Raw genomic sequence first — 18,529 nt, 5'->3', positions numbered from 1 at the left:
CTCTCTCCCTCTCTCTCCCTGATGTCATTGTTTCCTGCCCAGTAGATGCTGACGCTCAGCTCGAGGCTGTGCGCAGACCCTGAACCTAAAGACTGCCGCTCTGCTGAGTCTGAACCAAAGGACGTTACAGACACGGATAAAAGTGATGTCAGATCTGTTAAAACCAAAGGCTGCGTGTTGCAGTTAAATCCCGTGTGTGTGGCCGCTGTGAACAGCTGTCATGTGTAGATTCATTCAAGGCCTGATGGGCTCGTGGTCGTTGTGAATATCACCCATGGTGTCTTTTCTGAGTCAGCAGCACTGATGCAGATTTACTGTCTGAACAGAAATCACCATGTGAGTGACATGAAAGCTCATTTCATTGTCTTTAGGTGCAGCTCACACTCATTCGTGTCTGCATCGGTGGAGGAAGAGCTTGAGCCGCAGTGTCAGGCTCTAAAAACACAGTATTACATGTAAAATTCATCCATTTGAGTAAATGACTGGATTTCTATCAGCCAAATGGAAATATTAGAAGGAAAAGCAGTCATATGCTAGAAGAATGGCGCCTGTCAGTGCGACATTAGCAGCTGTGGAGTACATTTACTCAGTACTGTACTTCTACTCCAGTATAAGTCTACTGCACTACATTACCTACCTATCCACCTGTCTATGGTTTGTTACTCCACAAATTAAGACTTGAAATTCATAAAACAATCAAATTTGGTACATCGTCACAGATTAAATCCCCTTTGATTATTTCAGGTTTCTAAAATTTGCTTGATCTCAACCAACTGCTGCAGTAAAGTGTGAAGAGCACACATATGCTTAGTGTACAATGATAATAAAAACAGTAGAAAACTAAGACATTTTCTGCATTGAGTACTTCACTTTGAAGTACATTTAACTAATACTACAGTGTACTTCTACACTGGCTCGTGAAGACTCAGAATAGACGATTTCTTCCAGCAGCGAGTTTAACTTTATTCTTGCTGAGTCATAAAAAAAGCACATTCTCCTCCTACAAATGAGAAGTTCGACTCATGTGCAATAAAACGCACCGCTGCTCAGGTGCTTCACTCTCAGGTATGACCTGCAGCTAATGCTCGCCACAGATCACAGCAGGACAAGTTCAGCTGTGCGTAGCAGCGTTTTATTTCATGTGACTTAAACTCTTCACCCGGAAAGGGAAGAATATTCCTGCTTTATGAGGCTGGTTGAAGAGGAGCTAATGCTCGCTGCCTTATACTGACTAACTGAAGAAGAGGAAGTATGATGAAGCACATGTATAAATGGTATAAAATGGAAATACTCAAGTGAAGTACAAACACCTCAAACTTTCCAGTATTTGAGGAAACGCACAGTTACTTTGCTCCCCTCCTCCTCAGGAAGTAGCTGCTGTGTCGTCCCTCTGATCCCCGTCTTATGAGTGAGTAACTGAAGTGATTCACATCTTGTTTTTAATACTTTCATTTGGCTTTTATTACCGAAGGCACTGCCTGTGCACATCTCTGCCCGCGTTGTGAAATAGCCTGAAAAGCATTTTCCAGCGAGCTCCCCTGTGTGTGCGTCTGCGTCTTTGCCAGATGAAGAGGCCTCGGCGTGACCTTACTGTAGTCTGAGCTATCTGCTGCATTCTTCACAGCTTCAGTCACGTCCTCTGCAGAGAGGCCACGACGCAGCACACGTTTCTGAAAATCAAATCCTCTGCAGTCCATCTCCCTTTTAATGCAAGTCGGTTTTACTGTCCTCACACTGAGGGTGTGTGAACTGAATTACCTTAGCAGGTGTGTGTGCTTGCATGCAGGTTGTCCGTGTGTGTGTGTGTGTGTGTGTGTGTGTGTGTGTGTGTGTGTGTGTGTGTGTGTGTGTGTGTGTGTGTGTGTGTGTGTGTGTGTGTGTGTGTGTGTGTGTGTGTGTGTGTGTCTGTCATGTCTGAAAATTTGCTCAGAGGAAATGACTTTTATGACCGTCTGAGTGGAGTTCATAGAGCTTCAGTGGGCTGTGCAGCGTTTGAATGGACTGTTGACGCTAACATCAGGCGTTTCATGACAGCAAAGCTCCTCTCATGGAAGAGTAAAGGTGACGATGGAGTTTTCTGGAAAACTGGAGCAAAAACTGGGGCTGAGGTCGTTGTATGTTGCAGGAATGTGTGTATAAGTGGGAGTAACACGACACCTCTTTAAACTCATTTCTATGACAATCAATCTTTTTGAGAATTTCCCTCAAACATTTCCTCTTCCTCACTGCGAGTAAATATCTCTGGATCACTGTGGAAGAGCAGAGGATGTGCTCTGACTGGTGGAAAAATACCCTGCACGTCCAGCATTTGAAGGCCCTGACGAGAGGAGGGGGAGGAGGGGGTGGAGGAGGAGGGGGGAGGATGGCAAAGAAAACACCAAATCTTAAAAAGGTTATAATTCTGTCATCTGTTCAAACAATCCTGTGTGTGTGTGTGTGTGTGTGTGCTCCTCCGCGGCCCCCTCGCCTACCATAACTTTTCCTCCAGAAAGCGGAGGGCGAGCTACGCAACGCGGCGAGGAAAGAGTGAGCGAGCGCCATGAGCCGAGGTGGAAAGCAGAGATCCATTCCCAACCCAAACAAGTCGGAGACCGAGGAAGGAGTTATGCTCTCCGCCTGCCTGCTTTCATTTTCTTGAATTCCCCCCTCTGATGATTAGTGGTGTTTGGTTTTGTTAACACACGCGAAATCCATATCCTCCCCCTGTAACCTCCTCCTCCTCCCCCTGTAACCTCCTCCTCCTCCTCCTCTTGTTGTGGAATTCAGTGTCTTCGGAGTCACTCCTGCTGTTCTGCTCTGTGGTGAGTCTGCAGGGTGAAAAACTCTCCGCTGAGGAATTCAACAGGAACTGCGCACGAGAAGGAGCTGACTTCTGCCTCTAACCCAGCAAGCCCTGCAGTGTGAGGCCTCACCTGGCCTCCCTCCTCCTCCTCCCCCCACCTCCTGTCTGAGCCCTGCACCTGTTCTGACTCGTCAGCCAGGTGAGGGGGATCCTACGGCCTTACGCTGTTTTTTCAGCTGACCAGAGCTGCAGGGCAATTAGGAAGCCAGTCTATTCATTTGACTGGATTGCTGCTTTGCTCTGTATCTCCCTCTCCCTCCCTCTCTGTAACCCACCTCCCCTCCCTCCCTCCCTGCCTGCCTACCCCCACCCTCCTCCCACTCCATCTCCGTCTAGAACAGTCTGAGGCTGCTTGACACTGTGGCTGTGGGTTCGTGTGGAGCTGCAGAAACTTCCCTGCAGGAGTTAAAGTGTGGATCACATTGCAAGGACACAGGGGGAAGAAGGGGTGTAAAACAATCCTGCCGGTGGAAAGACGGAGCAGGACGGAGCATTGGACGGCGGAGGGACAAAAGTGAAAACTCCAAACCAGAGGATTCTGCAGTTGGAAGAGCAGCAGGTATGAAAAGCCAGGCTGTGGTTGTGTCTGTGGCTCTGCTGGGCCTGTGCTGCCTGCTGATCCCCAGAGGAGGGGAGAGCGCCGGGGGGATAGCTTCTCTGCGGCAGGCTGAGGGGGAGAGGCGGGCAGGGGATCAGCCGCGGGACGAGTCCCTGGATGGCCCAGAAAGTGAGCAGGGACTTGAAGTGGACCCACGCCCACTGGACAGCAGCAACAAGCACAAGAGAGACACGCAGGAGGCTGCAGGGACAGGTGAGTGGAGAAACTTCTCATTTTAACCAAAGAGTAGACACGAAGCTGTTCAGGGCTGAGCTCCGAGACGTGGACGAGCAAACGCAGACACAAACACGCCAGCGTTTGGTGTCTCCAGCTCCAGCAGGAATGACAAAGTCCAGGTCCTCACCTGTCCCCGCTGTCCTCCACAGCGGGAGCAAACACCATAGATGGCTTTCTTTGGCTCACACCAGACAAGAGAAGAAGACACAGTCGAGCATCTTGCAGGCAGATTTTTAAGATGCTGACCTTTCCCACCTCCTCCTTTTTGCCTGCGTGATTCATGCTGACGGGTGCAGAGACGACGCTCGCAGTAAACCTCTTTTCTGGAGCTCTCTTGAAACGTAATACACGTCAGTCCAAACTATGTCTTTCATGAGTCTCATTGATGGGTCCACGCTTTAGCGGCGAGTTGTAACTGAGGTGACACTGATGTTTTTATTGAGTATTCGGATGGTTTTAGAGTCACTGAAGCTCAGTTGTGGTTAATAGAGCACAACTAATGGAAAGAGAGAGACGTGTTTTCCATGAAAGCTCCTCAGAACTTCAGACAACCTCAGAGGGAAATACTGATGGACCTCAAGCGACCGCTGAAACGATCAGTCTGGATGTTCCCTGGCAGCGCTGCCTTTTGACTTTGCAGGAGAGAAATAATTGCATAATTTCAGTTTCACATTGCTCCCAAATGCAACAAACATAAATAAGAACTAGACTTACACAAGCTCTGAATTCTACCTCAGTACTCAGTAGAAAACATTTGATTGGTACTGGCTCAGACGGCTCAGAAAACTGGTCATTGAAGAGTGAATTAATACCTGAAGCTGAAGCTGAAGAGGGTTCATATAATTCAGTTTGACTGGGTTTGAGATTTTAGAATAACAACCATAATTTATGCATGAATATTTATTCTATGAGCTTAATTTGACTCCGGTCAAAACCTCTTTGTTCTGTTGTTTCTCGTCTTTGCAGGAGTTTCGGGCAGAGTGAGGAGAGCGCCAGAGGAAGGCAAGAAGAAGAAGAAGGACAAGAAGAAGAACAAAGAGCCAAAGGACCCAAACGCCACCAAAAAGCCCAAAACTGACAAGAAGGGAAAGAAGAAGGACAAGCTGACGACCACGACTCTCCCCCCAACCACAACACGTGAGGACAGAACAGAGCAGAGCAGAACAGGACAGAACAGAACACAGCAGAACAGAACAGAGCAGAACACAGCAGAACAGAACAGAGCAGAACAGAACACAGCAGAACAGAACAGAACACAGCAGAACAGAACAGGACAGAACAGAACAGAACAGAACAGGACAGGACAGAACAGAGCAGAACAGAGCAGAACAGAACACAGCAGAACAGAACAGAACAGAACAGGACAGAACAGAACAGAACACAGCAGAACAGAGCAGAACAGAACAGAACACAGCAGAACAGAACACAGCAGAACAGAACAGGACAGAACAGAACAGAACACAGCAGAACAGAACACAGCAGAACAGAACACAGCAGAACAGAGCAGAACAGAACAGAACAGAGCAGAACAGAACACAGCAGAACAGAACAGGACAGAACAGAACAGAACACAGCAGAACAGAACACAGCAGAACAGAACACAGCAGAACAGAACACAGCAGAACAGAGCAGAACAGAGCAGGACAGAACAGAACAGAACAGAACAGAACAGAACAGAGCAGAACAGAACACAGCAGAACAGAGCAGAACAGAACACAGCAGAACAGAACACAGCAGAACAGAGCAGAACAGAACAGAACACAGCAGAACAGAACAGAACAGAACAGAGCAGAACAGAACACAGCAGAACAGAACAGAACACAGCAGAACAGAACAAAGCAGAACAGAACAGAGCAGAACAGAACACAGCAGAACAGAACAGAACACAGCAGAACAGAGCAGAACAGAACACAGCAGAACAGAACAGAGCAGAACAGAACAGAACAGAACAGGACAGGACAGAACAGAACACAGCAGAACAGAACAAAGCAGAACAGAACAGGACAGAACAGAGCAGAGCAGAACAGAACAGAACAGAGCAGAACAGAACAGAGCAGAACAGAGCAGAACAGAGCAGAACAGAGCAGAACAGAGCAGAACAGAGCAGAACAGGACAGAACAGAGTCTCGCTGCCTTGGACTTGAATGAATCGTTGACCTTGTGTCTGTCTGCTGCCTCTAGCCATCCCGACTGAACCTCCCACCGAGCCTGAGCCCTACACTGACTACTATCCGGATGCTGGTGAGTGACACACACCTGGAGACCACGCAGACGTCTCATCTGTCTCAGAATACAGCACTGCTTTCATCACCTCAAAGGCCACGAATAACTAAAAAAGGCAAAGCATGAAGCACTTAAAGAGGAACTCCACCCGCTCCAAACATCAGTCTGTTTACAGGTTTGGAGAGTTCACAGACACACAAGCATCAAAACTTTTATAAAACCTTTTGTGGCTCCAGACGGAGCTGCACAAAGTCTGACGAATTGCCTCAAGTGATGTCACTTGAGTCAGCATGAAGGAGGAAGTGAGCTTACAGACCTCCCCCTCCTCACCTGTTTTTAAAGGTGTTAGGATGCAGAAGAAAGTGAAGGATGAAACAACTGTTGGTTGTTTACTGAGAGGAGCAGAGGACTGAAAACCATGAACAGCTGCTGCATCATTTTTCTGAGTGTTTGTTTTTAGTTTTAGAAACTTAAGAACCATTGAAATATCTCAGTCCTGACATCTCAGACTACCTTTCCATCTGTTTCTCTGTCAGACAACGATTACTGGAAACCGGACGATGAAGACGACTACTGGGATGTCGAGCCCACCCCGTCCAGGCCTGAGACTGGGATCACAGATCTTCCATACGACTACTGGAAGCCGGAGGAGGAAGACCCAGCTGCTCCAGTGACAGACGCCTACGATGACTACTGGAAACCAGAGAACGAGCCATCCACTCCGACGCCTGACGCCTACGACGATTACTGGAAGCCAGACGAGAAAGAGCCCTACGCTCCCGTGACTGACAACTATGACAGCTACTGGAAAGAGGTGGACCCGACGCCGCCCGGCCCTGAGGTCGATGGGAAGGCTGGGACAGATGACAACGATTACTGGGACGCCACATGTATGTCTGACTCATCTGCTCCCTTTGTTTTCAATCAGGAAACTTGTGGGGTGACGGTTTATCAACACAAATAACACAAGATGAGAGTATAATGACCCCTTTGTTGTTTCAGGGATCGTTAGCATTCATTATAACTGTAAAGAAAAAAGATCTGAGTACAGACAGAACGAGCGTTTGACCAAAACTCGGCTTTGAAACCGGATTTTGATTGTGAGATTTTGCAGCCAATCAGTGCTGGAAGACTAAAAAACAACCTTTGGATGAACTTCAGGGACAGTTTAAGCTTCATGCAACTTAAAAGTCTTAATTCTGCTGATGTTAAAGAGGACAAAATTAAGAAATCACACTGAGCCAACAGCTAGTTTCAGGTTCGATTCCCGCGTGCATAACACGGCTTCACCGCGACTGATTTTGCTCTAACAGCCAAACATCAGATGGATCAGATAATCAAACTTTGAAGTCACAGCTAAAGATTTCTAACTTAAAAATGTTCCTGCAACAGAGGAACATTCATCGACATCCACTGGCTCATATTTAATGCAGCATCTTGCAGGTTCAGCCTGAAGACGCACTGTTCCCCATCAGCCTCGGCCCACCTGAAGCCAGTCAGGCTGACCCAGTTTGTGCAGGGCTCAGCTGTAGGAAACAGTGCGTCGTGCGGTTCTGCGACGCTCCGGACCGGACAGACGTGTTCTCATGACTCTGTGTTTCCAGCATACTGTGCAGCACCTCTGCTCCTCCAACATTTCCACCGATCCCCTCACACCTCTGTCCCTCTCTGACACAGAAACAGTCCCTCTGTTTGACCTTTAAAAGTTTTTTATCGTTTCATTTTTCCACCGCTGCAGTTGAGGTGCCAGACAATCTTCCATTCCCTGACGGTAAAGAGGTCAGCCCTGAAATCGAAGTGGAAACACTAACAGGTAACTGCAGACACTCGGACACGTCAGACATCCAGCGAACATCCGCCAATCAACGTCAAATCAGCGTCTCTCTAGTCCTGTGACGCAGACGAAATGTCCGCTCCATCTGAGCCTTTAGGCCGCAGAGCGTTTCAACACATGGGAATAACATTACAGTGAGTGTGTGAGCTAACCTGCCCTACTTTTCACTCAGGAGTGGGAGGGTTTGCTTGGTTCAAGTCAACAAAAGGTTCCTCCGTTTTGTTGTGGATTAAAAACAAAAAGGCCCGTCATCCAATCACAGCTCTGTTATGATGCCTGTAAATGTAAATTAAAGATTTAACAACTTAATGACACGGTGGGCGTCGCAGCGGCATCCAAACAGAGAACAGTCGCTGTGGTGGAATAACTCAGGGCGGTGCGAGCCTGTTAAACGGCAGATTAAACCGCGTAATCTCATTAAATCTCATTTGAAGTGTCGTGTTGTCTCTTTTACAGAGGGGCCCACGACCACTCCTCCCTATGAGGGGACGTGGTACGATGATTACGACGAATACGGAATGAGTATGTGCGCACACACACACACACACACACACACACACACACACACACACAAATGTTTCATATTAGATGAAGCTGCAGTGAAACTTCCTGCCAACAAAGCAAGCAGCAAAGAAAAAAGGACAAACAGGTCAACAACTTTCCAGATTAGTGACTGATCCACTGTGACCTCTCTGCTGTTTATTGTTGCAGCACGCTGCCGCACACGGGGCGGCTGTATTTATAGGCGTTTCTGCTCAATTATCCCTGATTTTCTTACTTTCCACAGGGAGGAAAGAAGACGAGACGGACGAGAAATGGATCGAGAAGGAGAGGGAGAGAGGACGAAAAGAAAGAGAGAGGGAAGAGAGGGGTAAGAAAACCCAGATGTGGGTCCTTTCTGTTCTTCTTGCGTAACATCGCTCTGCACAATCATGTCACACTGCATACGATGCTGTACGCAAAGAGCGCGACCTGCCACCCGAGTTAAGAGTACTAACAGATAACAGCTTGAAGGTGTTCGCTCCCTCGGATCACATTTCTGTCGTAAGAGAAGGCAGATGTGATTTCCCACTGTGTGAACACCAGCAGGCCTCTCGCTGTCACTTGCACGGCAGGGACGAGAGTTCATCCCTCCAAAACAAAAAGCGCACACGGAGGGAGAATTAGCAGGCCGAGGATGCTGCGACGTAGGACTCTAAGGTATTCACATCACGCTCGGCTCTTGCTCGCCACGTGTCGGCTGTGGGGTTAGCTGCGTTAAGGCGAGCGGGGGCGATGATATATAACACTGTCAGGACGGGTGTCAATGGGGCACTTCCTGTGTGGACGGTTCACTGCTATCTGGGTTTAGGGTGAGAAGCACTTTGGGCACAAGTTCAGAAGTTCCTGAGTATTGAAGCACTCATCCATGACACCGAGGTGCAGATGTGCGTTTGGTTGGTGAGCGAGCTCACGACATGTTTCACATTCCCACTGTCAAGAAGACTTGTTGCAGCCAAACTACCGGCAATAAAGTACAGGACATGAATGTGCCACACAGTTCAGCGTGCTAGGATGTGAGTGATGGTATGATGGCCGGGATTCAGCAGCCTTCAGACTCTCTGCGTCGGGATGATCTGAGTTTGAGCGACGCACGCTTGGACTGGGATGGAAAAACACAGCATCTGGGTTGTTTTTTTCGTTGCCTTCCAGCCCTCCAGGTCCTCTTGGGGGTTTTTGGCATATAAAATTTGCAAAATAATGATGAGTTCCTAGATCATTTCTGGGCAGAGAGAAAGAGAGGAAACATTCGGCCAAGACGGCGCGATTTATTTGGCGGTAAGACTGTTTTTCTGACCTCCGCCAGAGAGAGCGCAGAAGCTGAAGGAGGCCGAGGAGCGAGCCAGGAACAGACCACGTGTCTTCAAAGAGCCAAAGAGTAAGTCCACATCCGCTCAGAGCTGGAAAAGACTGCGCAATCTTTGCTATATGATTAACTTATCACTTGATATTCTGTGTTGTGCACGTGGCAGAGTGTCCTCCCCTGGGGATGGAGTCCCATAAGATCGAGGCAGACCAGCTTTCGGCCTCCTCCATGTCTCAGTACAGCTTTGCTCCTCAGAGGGCGCGCCTCAACATGCAGGTACGCAGCAGTCAGAGCAGGACGGCCGTGGCCTCAAAGCGCACGTACAGCCATCACTTACACTGCCAAGCCTCGAAATAAACACCTACCACACACACGCTGGAAAATACTGTTATTGCCGAGTCTGTCGCTTCCATTAGGCAGTTTATGGTGAGCAGACTAAGAATCCTTTAAGCAGCGAAGTGATGAAATCAGCTGATAAATCTACATGTTTCCAATGATCAGAAGCTGCTTTGAACAAGTTATCGTGGTGTCTGAGACGTTTGTGCAGAGGATGAGTTCAACGATAAGCTGGAAGTTAGATGTCACAGAGCCAAAGATAAGATGAGATGAGATAAGATAAAGGACCCTGCAGCATGTGCTCTGGCCTCTGTGGTTCCCAGGGCTCAGACGATGAAGACAACATGAGAGGCGGAGCGTGGTGTGCAAACTCAGAGGACAGGATCCACTGGTTTGAGATAGACGCTCGCAGGGAGACGGAGTTCACAGGAGTCATCACACAAGGACGAGACTCCTCGAATGAGTAAGACACAGAAGCACAGAGACACACGAGCGCGCTGCGAGTGCGCCGCCGTTTCCCGTTCCACACTCAACATGTCGCCCATGTCGTCTGGTTTCAGGAGTGACTACATGACGTCCTACTTCCTGGCTTTCAGCAATGACAGCAGAGAGTGGACCACCATCCACGATGGATACGCCGACTGGGTGAGTTCACCTAAAATGATGCCCCCGCCGCCGCCGCCGCCGCCTCCCACCTCTTCCCCTGACTCTGACTTTCCCCTCTCGTCCAGCTGTTCTTTGGAAACAGTGATAAGGACACTCCGGTGATGAACCAGCTGGCAGAGCCTGTGCTGGCCCGCTACATCCGCATCATCCCTCAGAGCTGGAACGGCTCTCTGTGCATGAGGCTGGAGGTGCTGGGCTGCATCCTTCCCGGTGAGCCTCAAACACACGAACACACTCACACACACACCAAAACACACCAAACTAATCGTACGTTTTGTCTCACAGATTCAGCTGATGTTCAGTACAGACAAAACGAAGTGACTCCGGTGGATTATTTGGAGTTCAAACATCACAGCTACTCAGAGATGGTCGCAGTGAGTTCAACAGGAAACTGAAAAATTCACCAGGAAGAATCAAACATGACCTTTCCACACCGACACAACACTCATCATTCCACGACTTGCACAACTTTTACGGGCACTGTTGATGAGTTTCGTTCTCTCTCAGCGGCACAGATGAATGAGACTGTTGTTAAATCAATAACCTTCTTCTCATGTGTTCAGCTTATGAAGTCAGTGAATGACGAGTGTCCAAACATCACCAGCATCTACAGCCTGGGCCGCAGCACCAAGGGACTGGACATCATGGCCATGGTGATCTCTGGCAACCCCACCGAGCACGAAATAGGTGCGTTCACATGACCATGAAACAGGCAGAGGGGTGTGTTTTTTAACAGTTAAGTATCTTATACTGCAAATCAAAATCCAAATTAAATCCTAAAAGTGTGTTTTTATTTTAGGTAAATGCTAAACCAGCAGTTTTCTCTCAAACATTCCCAAATGCTGATTGGTTGAAATTAAAGCCGGAGGCCTGCAGGCTCTTGGTGGCACCAGCGATGATTCCTGTAAATCTTACTAAACACCAGGTGGAAGGCAGCAGATTATGGTTAAGGGACAAATAACTACAGTCCTGTCCTGTCGTCTTCTTAGGCGAGCCCGAGTTTCGCTTCACGGCCGGTCTGCACGGAAACGAGGCTCTGGGTCGGGAGATGATCCTGCTTCTTATGCAGTACCTGTGCAAAGAGTACAAAGACAGAAACCCCAGAGCCCAGCGGCTGGTGGAGGGAATACGCATCCACCTGGTGCCCTCGCTCAACCCCGACGGACACGTGGAAGCTTTCGAAGCGGTCAGTCGTTACGATCATCAAAAATCACTGCTGCTGCTTCACTTCCGAACAAAAAAAAAAAGCAAAACAAACAGGAAATGCCAGGGAATCATGCGGGTTGGTGGTCTGGGTGACTCCATGTGTGGCTTATTCAAATCCTCCCCCGCAGGGATCAGAGCTGAGCGGATGGACCACCGGCCACTTCACCGAGGACGGCTTTGACATCTTCCAGAACTTCCCGGACCTGAACAGCATCCTGTGGGATGCTGAAGATAAGGGCATGGTTCCCAAACTCACGCCCAATCACCACGTACCCATCCCGGATAACTTCGAGACCAACAGCTCGGTAAGGAGGAGGGAGCTCCTGCGTCTCACAACAGACGAGGAGGACAGAAGAACTCCACTTAAAGATTTCAGTCCTGGTTGATTTGCCTGTAGTTGCTGGTGGTAACAGCAAATGCAATTAACACTTCAGGCTTTATGCTGCACACGGCATGAGTCTGCAGGACGGTGAAAGAGAAAGAGGAGAGAAGCTGAAGGTGTGCAGCAACAGACCTCTGTACTCCTCGGGGGGGGGGGGGGGCAAATAAAAATGAGGGCATACTGTTTACACAGGTTTTCTCTCCACTGTTTGTGTGATCCTGATCTTCCTGTTTTTGTTCCAGATTGCTGTGGAGACCAGGGCCATAATCACCTGGATGAAAAGCCATCCATTTGTGTTGGGCGCAAACTTCCAGGGCGGGGAGACAATTGTGGCCTATCCTTATGACAGCTTACGCCTCAACAAGCCCGCCGAGAGCCAGAAACCTCACAGCCGCAAGAAGAGACAGTATGATGTTCTCTCCTTTCACTGCTGTGTTCTGTCGTCGTTTCACCGCTTCACGCTCACGTTACTGAATCTCACTTTGCTCACCTCTCCTGCCAAACTCTCAACGAACCGCTCACGCTTACAGTCGTGTTAAATAAAATCCTTTCTCACAGGTACGAAGAAGAAGCTTTTGACGTGAGCGAGTGGGGAAGGGGCTACCACGAGGAGCCAGAGGAAGACTGGAGAGGAAGGGGATACGCAGAGCCAGAGGAGGAGTGGAGGGGCCAAGGCTACGACCACGGCTACGACCACAGGTACGACCACGGCTACGACCGCGGTCACAGCCAAGGGTACGACCACGGTCACCACCAAGGTTACGATCACGGTCACAACCAAGGTTACGATCAGGGTCACAACCAAGGTTACGATCACGGTCACAACCAAGGTTACGATCACAGAGAGGAGGAGGAGGACGACAGAGGAAGAAGCGCCGGCTACCAGTACTCCGAGCCCGAGGATGAGCCTCGGGTGATTGCAGACGAGTCCCTCTTCAGGTGGCTGGCCGTCTCCTACGCCTCCACACACCTGACCATGACACACAACTACCGCGGCTCCTGCCACGGAGACGCCCCCACAGGGGGGCACGGCATCGTCAACCGGGCCAAATGGAAGCCAATCACAGGGAGTAAGTAGAGGCCACGGGTTTGTTCTGTTCTGCGTGCTGGTTTTAAACTTTCTGCATGTATATATAACACACCCTGGTGGACAGTTTAAGCAGTGCAGGCTCTGAGCTCACTGTGTCACCCCTCTGTAGGCATGAACGACTTCAGCTACCTGCACACCAACTCGTTTGAGTTATCCATATTCCTGGGCTGCGATAAGTTCCCTCATCAGGGCGAGTTGGCACACGAGTGGGAGAAGAACAAAGAAGCAATGCTCATCTTCATGGAGCAGGTCAGTCACACACACTCGCAGCAGAACCTCGAGCTGGACATCGTTAAGAAATTAAAAGCACTAACGAAGCTTTTTTTTTAAAGACTGTTATGAGCAACACTTCCTGTCGTAACTGCAGTAACATTTGGCCACTGTGAAAGGACCAGTAAGACAACCTGAGAAAAATCAATTTACCAATCAATTCCTTTCATATGATGGAAATGTCGGTCTGTCGCTCGACCACTTCGGCTCAGACTGAAATCTGTGAAATCAGACTAAAACGTCTCATCTATTAAATGCATTCCTATTAAATTTTGTGAGGACATTCACAGACTAATCCCTCTGATGATCTCACAACTACTGAAAGATCTCAACAACAACTGTGGCCCCCGCCCCTGAACTATCCCCCCCTCTGTGTAGGTGCATCGTGGCATCAGGGGCATTGTGAAGGACCAGCAGGGGAACGCCATTGGAAACGCCACCGTGTCTGTGGAGGGGATAAACCACGATGTCACTACAGGTCTGCTGAAACCTTCCTCTGAAACACATCACGGCGTCCTCTGTGCCTGAACCTAAACATGTCTACTCTTCGTCATTGCAGCACCAACAGGAGACTACTGGCGGCTGCTCAACCCGGGTGAGTACCGCGTGACGGCTCGAGCCGAGGGCTTCTCCCCGCTGACCAAACTCTGCGTAGTGGGTTACCAATCAGGAGCAACCGCCTGCAGCTTCAACCTGGCCAAGTCCAACTGGGACCGCATTAAACAGGTACAGCACTGCCGCCCTGAACGCGCCACACCCACAACACGTGTCAGGCAGGCGCTTAATGAAGTGTCTTCCTTCATTCCCCGCAGATCATGGCCCTCCACGGCAACAAGCCAATTCGACTCAGCTACGCCAACACCAGATCGCAGTACCCGGCAGTCGTTAGCAGCAGCAGGCGTGTGGTTGACAGCAACAATGGGTATTCAGGAATCAGCGCTGAAAGGCAGAGGAGGCTCAGGATAGCTCGCATCCGTCGCCTTCGGCAACAGAGATTAATGAGATTAAGATCGACGACGACAACAACAACAACGACGTTACCTCCGACAACAACCACCATTCCCACAACGCCAGAGGCCACCACATCCTGGTATGACTCGTGGCTCATAGGGGAGGGACAGTCCTCGACGCCCGGCGGCTTCACAGACTCCATCCTGGATTATAACTACGAGTACAAGATTGATGACTATTAAACTAAACAGAGTAAACACACGGCCGTCCTCTCCTACATGAGGTTCTCATTGCCATGTTGTACTTTGAGCAGGTTGATAAAGAATCAAGAATCCTGTCTTTGTGCACAAACAATGGCAATGTACAGAACATTAACTATATTAATTGTGTAAAGATAACATATCTATCACTTAAAATGCCTCTTCAGAGAAACTCACCGTTAATCACAATTCAGTGTCACAGTTGCATTTTCTGACTTGTTCCGTCTTTATGACGCCGTTTGCTTCATGAAAAGATGTTTATTGTGGATCCACATTAACCAAAGTCATGACTTTTCTTTTTTACTTCACCAGAGTTTAATTATTTACAGTCTTCATAAAGCAGAAATGTTTTTTACAGTATGAAAAGTCACTAAAGGTTTATAAAAAACATTTGTTCAAAGTTGGTAACAGAGAGTCAGAGGAGGCAAAGAGTCTTCTGTCATGTTTCCTCAGATGCAGTTTGGGTAGAAGAGTTATTTTTCAAATAAACGCTTGTTAATACACAAAGCTCGTCTTCTCTTTTTGTAGCATCTTTGCTAACACTGATTTCTAACAGCAGTCCACTGACCTGATACTGGACAGCACCAGTGCAACAAGCGCTGTGAGTCTTGGCCCAGCTGATTAGTCAGAGGTCAGGAGACATGAGCCTGAAAATGCATCAACAGTGTCTGAGAAGTGTCATTGTGCTGCGTGTGGACATGGACCCTCAGTGACTGACGTTCATCTCACTTTCATCATCGTCGTCGGCGGAGAAGGCCGAGAAGCTGACTGGCTCGCACTCAAGAGTACGCAAATTGACCAGGCAGGCGGTTTGGGTGCTGCTGAACTCTGGAACAGTAACCAGAAGGACTTCCTGGCCATCAGGACCTGGCAGGAAGAGAGGAGGAAGAAATATCGTGAGGAAAGCAGACAAAAGTAATCGAAAAATTCTGGTCATCCATAAATTACTTAAGTATCAGTTTAACAAAAGCTCTAAATTTACCTACAACAGAGTTTGAAAGCTTCATTCGAAAACCTCATCAGATGCTTCAAATGTAAAAAACATTCGACACGCTCGAGTGATCGTCCAACAAGTTTCTTATGTGAACATGCAAACGTCACACACTGACCTCTGATGAGTTTGGACTCAAAGGTCGGGGCGTTGCCACTGAAGTAAACGTGGGGACACTCCCCCAGGATGAACGGGTCTTTCTGGTAAAACGGGTAACAACCTGACACAAGACGCAGAAAACATCATGAATAATTTGAACATGAGGTTTGTGAGTTTTTCTTCATCGGCTTGTCTGACTAACCGAGGGTATCCGGGGCCGTTGGGGCCAGGTGTCGCAGTCGTAGCGTCTCCTCCAGTATTTCCAGGTGGTTGTCCATGCTGCTGTACTTCTGAATGTCACTGACATTCTGGCCTGATGTGCCCAAGAACCTTGACGGAAACACACAAACACTTGAACATCTGCACACTTGGGATTTCAGGATAAATGCTAAATGGAAGCTAAGTGAGTGTGTTTGGTGTTTCTTACTTCACTCCATCTATGTCAGCCAGGTATGGATTGGAGGCCAGCTGTAGTGTAGGGTACACTGAGGACAAGGGAAACATACAGCGGTGGAGAGGCTGCTGGGGCAGGGTGTAGTTGGTGGGGTCGTACTGGCCCGGCATGACATCCACTGGAAGCGAGGTCTAGGAGGCAGCCACACAGTGACACTCACATCTTAATTATCACGTTTAAATGTCATAATGTCTCATCTTTGGTCACATATGGCACAAAATAAGATTAAAAATACATATTGCAGAGGGAGTAGACTCACCACCAGCTGAAGCAGCAGCTCATCCAGCAGACGGACTGCCTCCACGCTGCCAGCCTGAGTCTTCTTGGTGAGGTACTTGGGCTTGACACACAGAGAGAATGAAACACGTATTTCAGTCTCTTTAAGTTCACGTTTGCTTCTCTTCTCAAAAGAGGAAAAGTAATAGGGGATATATCTAAACACACGCGTGTTGACATTGGACCAATTCCAGCTACCTTCGATGATGCGTCCTTGTCCTGGGTGCTTTGGCTCAGGAGGTTTCCAGCCAGCAGGACCCTGGAAATGGTCGCTGCTCCGCTCTGCTCACCCTGGTCACCAAGCTGACCCGTCACCATGTCAACCAGCAGCTGTAGCCCCAGCATGCTGTCAGCGTGACTGCTGCCGAGACCAAGTCCTGAGGCCAGGAGCACAAACCTGGATGATGACAGACAATGGCATTAGAGACCACAGAAGGCTGGGATTCAAGCCATGTATGCGTGTGCTTACCTGTCAGAGCTGAGTGCGGGTCTTGGTGTCTGCAGAGGAAGATCAGCCATGCAAAAGTCCTCAACCGTGAACTTCCCATCATTCCTCTCGGCTCCATAGATTGCAATAACACTACCTGAAAGAGAAGAGATGCCATGACGTACAGGAGACATGATCACAGCTGCATTAGAGCGATGCAACACTGAGATCCTTCAGAGTGTCACTGACCTCGAGTAAAATCCTCACCTGTGACACACTTGTCTCTGTCCACTTTGCCTTCCAGTTTGATCCTCTGCAGCTCGTCCTCCAGGATCAGCTCATCTGTCTCGCTGATGTATTTGGCTCGTGCAGGCTGGGGCAGCAGGTTGTGCTGAGGAAGAGCAGAAACAAGAGACGTGACACACGACACCTGACAGCAGCTGCTTTCATCTTCTCTGAGATGAAGGGGGTCAGTCGCTGAATCCAGCATGGCTGCAAACCTCGTCGCTGATCTCCTTCAGAATAGATGGCTGCAAATCCATACGCTTAAACAAGGTTCCCACAATGCAACACTGCTCCCCTGTCTGAAGATCACACAGCTTCCTGATGACCACATCTGATCCTGACAGAGACAGAAAAAGACACAGATTAGAAAAAACATGGAAACATGATTCCGACTCTCAGATGGATGTAAAGCAATGTGTTCGTCTTACCCCACTTCAGCCGGGCTCTCTCTGACAGCAAGGGCCTCATCTCCATGAGTCGTGCCGCGTAAATATGAGCATACTGCCGACCGAAGCTCCTCTCCCCGACTCTGTAGCTCTCGGAGCAGGGGCTGTAGGCCAGCGACATCCTCTCAAACACCGGGCCCTGGTCCTCGGAGGTAGGGCGGCAGAGCAGAGAGGAGCCCTGCTTCTGGGCGCTCAGGTCGGAGAACATGACTGTCCTGAGGCAGAGGCAGGGGTGAGTTCAGTGGAAATGGATCTACTTTGTTACACATACACTGGATGACCTCCGCGGACGTTTATAAAGTGGTATTATTGACAGGCTAGCAAGTAAAGAGTTTTAGCGTAACTTAGCGTTAATGACAGCTAGCAGTCTGACCTGGGCTATTACAAACATGTCGACTTTTTAAGAAAATCGCTAATATAACTGATTTAGCGACCTCACCTTTGAAGAGGGAAAAGTCGAGCTTCGGCTGCTACCCTTCTTAAATCCGGTATTAAGATATGTTTTCAGATATCTCTGATTTTGTTCCTTGACATAGAGCAAAACAAACGATTCCCGCGAAATCACCCGCTCAACATCACATTTTTTTCAAGGCGAACGCGTATTCTCGCGAGAAAATGTGAACAGCACAAGAAAAAAATATTAGATTAACGCACAAAAAAAACTAACGTATCATAAACTTAACCATTACCTACACAATCTTTAGAAGATGTGTAGGGGGTGACAACCATACGACACGATATTTTACAAAAGCCGAGACCGGTCAAACTTTATTTTTCTCGCACCGTCGCACAAAAGTGACGACATTATAC

The 18,529-nt window shown here is 48.8% G+C and overlaps 2 protein-coding genes across 4 annotated transcripts; one reads left to right on the top strand and one right to left on the bottom strand.

The window, feature by feature from the left end:
* The first annotated feature begins 2,737 nt into the window (after positions 1-2,737).
* aebp1b (AE binding protein 1b) lies at positions 2,738-15,068 on the top strand. Of its 3 annotated transcripts, XM_070964624.1 has the most exons (24): positions 2,738-2,981; positions 3,179-3,653; positions 4,644-4,814; positions 5,859-5,918; positions 6,437-6,790; positions 7,639-7,713; positions 8,191-8,256; positions 8,522-8,605; positions 9,581-9,652; positions 9,747-9,856; positions 10,240-10,379; positions 10,477-10,561; positions 10,648-10,792; positions 10,868-10,956; positions 11,146-11,269; positions 11,572-11,768; positions 11,917-12,093; positions 12,413-12,576; positions 12,729-12,952; positions 13,001-13,240; positions 13,370-13,509; positions 13,909-14,008; positions 14,090-14,256; positions 14,343-15,068. In XM_070964624.1, exons 2-24 carry the CDS (start codon positions 3,404-3,406, stop codon positions 14,721-14,723), a joined length of 3,615 nt encoding a protein of 1,204 aa, XP_070820725.1. In that variant the 5' UTR covers positions 2,738-2,981; positions 3,179-3,403; the 3' UTR covers positions 14,724-15,068. The 3 variants fall into 3 exon arrangements, with proteins under 3 accessions (XP_070820725.1, XP_070820724.1, XP_070820723.1); XM_070964623.1 differs by having other exon boundaries at positions 2,739-2,981; positions 3,184-3,653; positions 12,729-13,240; XM_070964622.1 differs by having other exon boundaries at positions 2,739-2,981; positions 12,729-13,240.
* pold2 (polymerase (DNA directed), delta 2, regulatory subunit) lies at positions 15,044-18,500 on the bottom strand. Its single transcript, XM_070964625.1, has 11 exons — positions 18,159-18,500; positions 17,702-17,934; positions 17,489-17,610; positions 17,256-17,379; positions 17,031-17,145; positions 16,760-16,958; positions 16,545-16,625; positions 16,259-16,416; positions 16,034-16,161; positions 15,851-15,952; positions 15,044-15,608 (listed from the first exon to the last, which is right to left on the bottom strand). Exons 2-11 carry the CDS (start codon positions 17,925-17,927, stop codon positions 15,448-15,450), a joined length of 1,416 nt encoding a protein of 471 aa, XP_070820726.1. The 5' UTR covers positions 17,928-17,934; positions 18,159-18,500; the 3' UTR covers positions 15,044-15,447.
* Between the last annotated feature and the right edge of the window lie 29 nt (positions 18,501-18,529).

Source organism: Chaetodon trifascialis, chromosome 6 (genome assembly GCF_039877785.1).
Source record: "Chaetodon trifascialis isolate fChaTrf1 chromosome 6, fChaTrf1.hap1, whole genome shotgun sequence".
NCBI lineage: Eukaryota > Metazoa > Chordata > Actinopteri > Chaetodontiformes > Chaetodontidae > Chaetodon > Chaetodon trifascialis.
This window is presented reverse-complemented; position numbering and strand designations above follow the sequence as displayed.

Coding starts and splice junctions, on each gene's coding strand:
- pold2 (XM_070964625.1), bottom strand. CDS start 17,927: ATGTTCTCCGACCTGAGCGCCCAGAAGCAGGGCTCCTCTCTGCTCTGC. Junction 16,959..17,030: donor CCCGCACTCAGCTCTGACAG/GTAAGCACACGC, acceptor GTCATCATCCAG/GTTTGTGCTCCTGGCCTCAG. Junction 16,417..16,544: donor AGCTGCTGCTTCAGCTGGTG/GTGAGTCTACTC, acceptor GCTGCCTCCTAG/ACCTCGCTTCCAGTGGATGT.
- aebp1b (XM_070964623.1), top strand. CDS start 3,404: ATGAAAAGCCAGGCTGTGGTTGTGTCTGTGGCTCTGCTGGGCCTGTGC. Junction 8,257..8,521: donor TTACGACGAATACGGAATGA/GTATGTGCGCAC, acceptor TACTTTCCACAG/GGAGGAAAGAAGACGAGACG. Junction 10,957..11,145: donor GCTACTCAGAGATGGTCGCA/GTGAGTTCAACA, acceptor TCATGTGTTCAG/CTTATGAAGTCAGTGAATGA.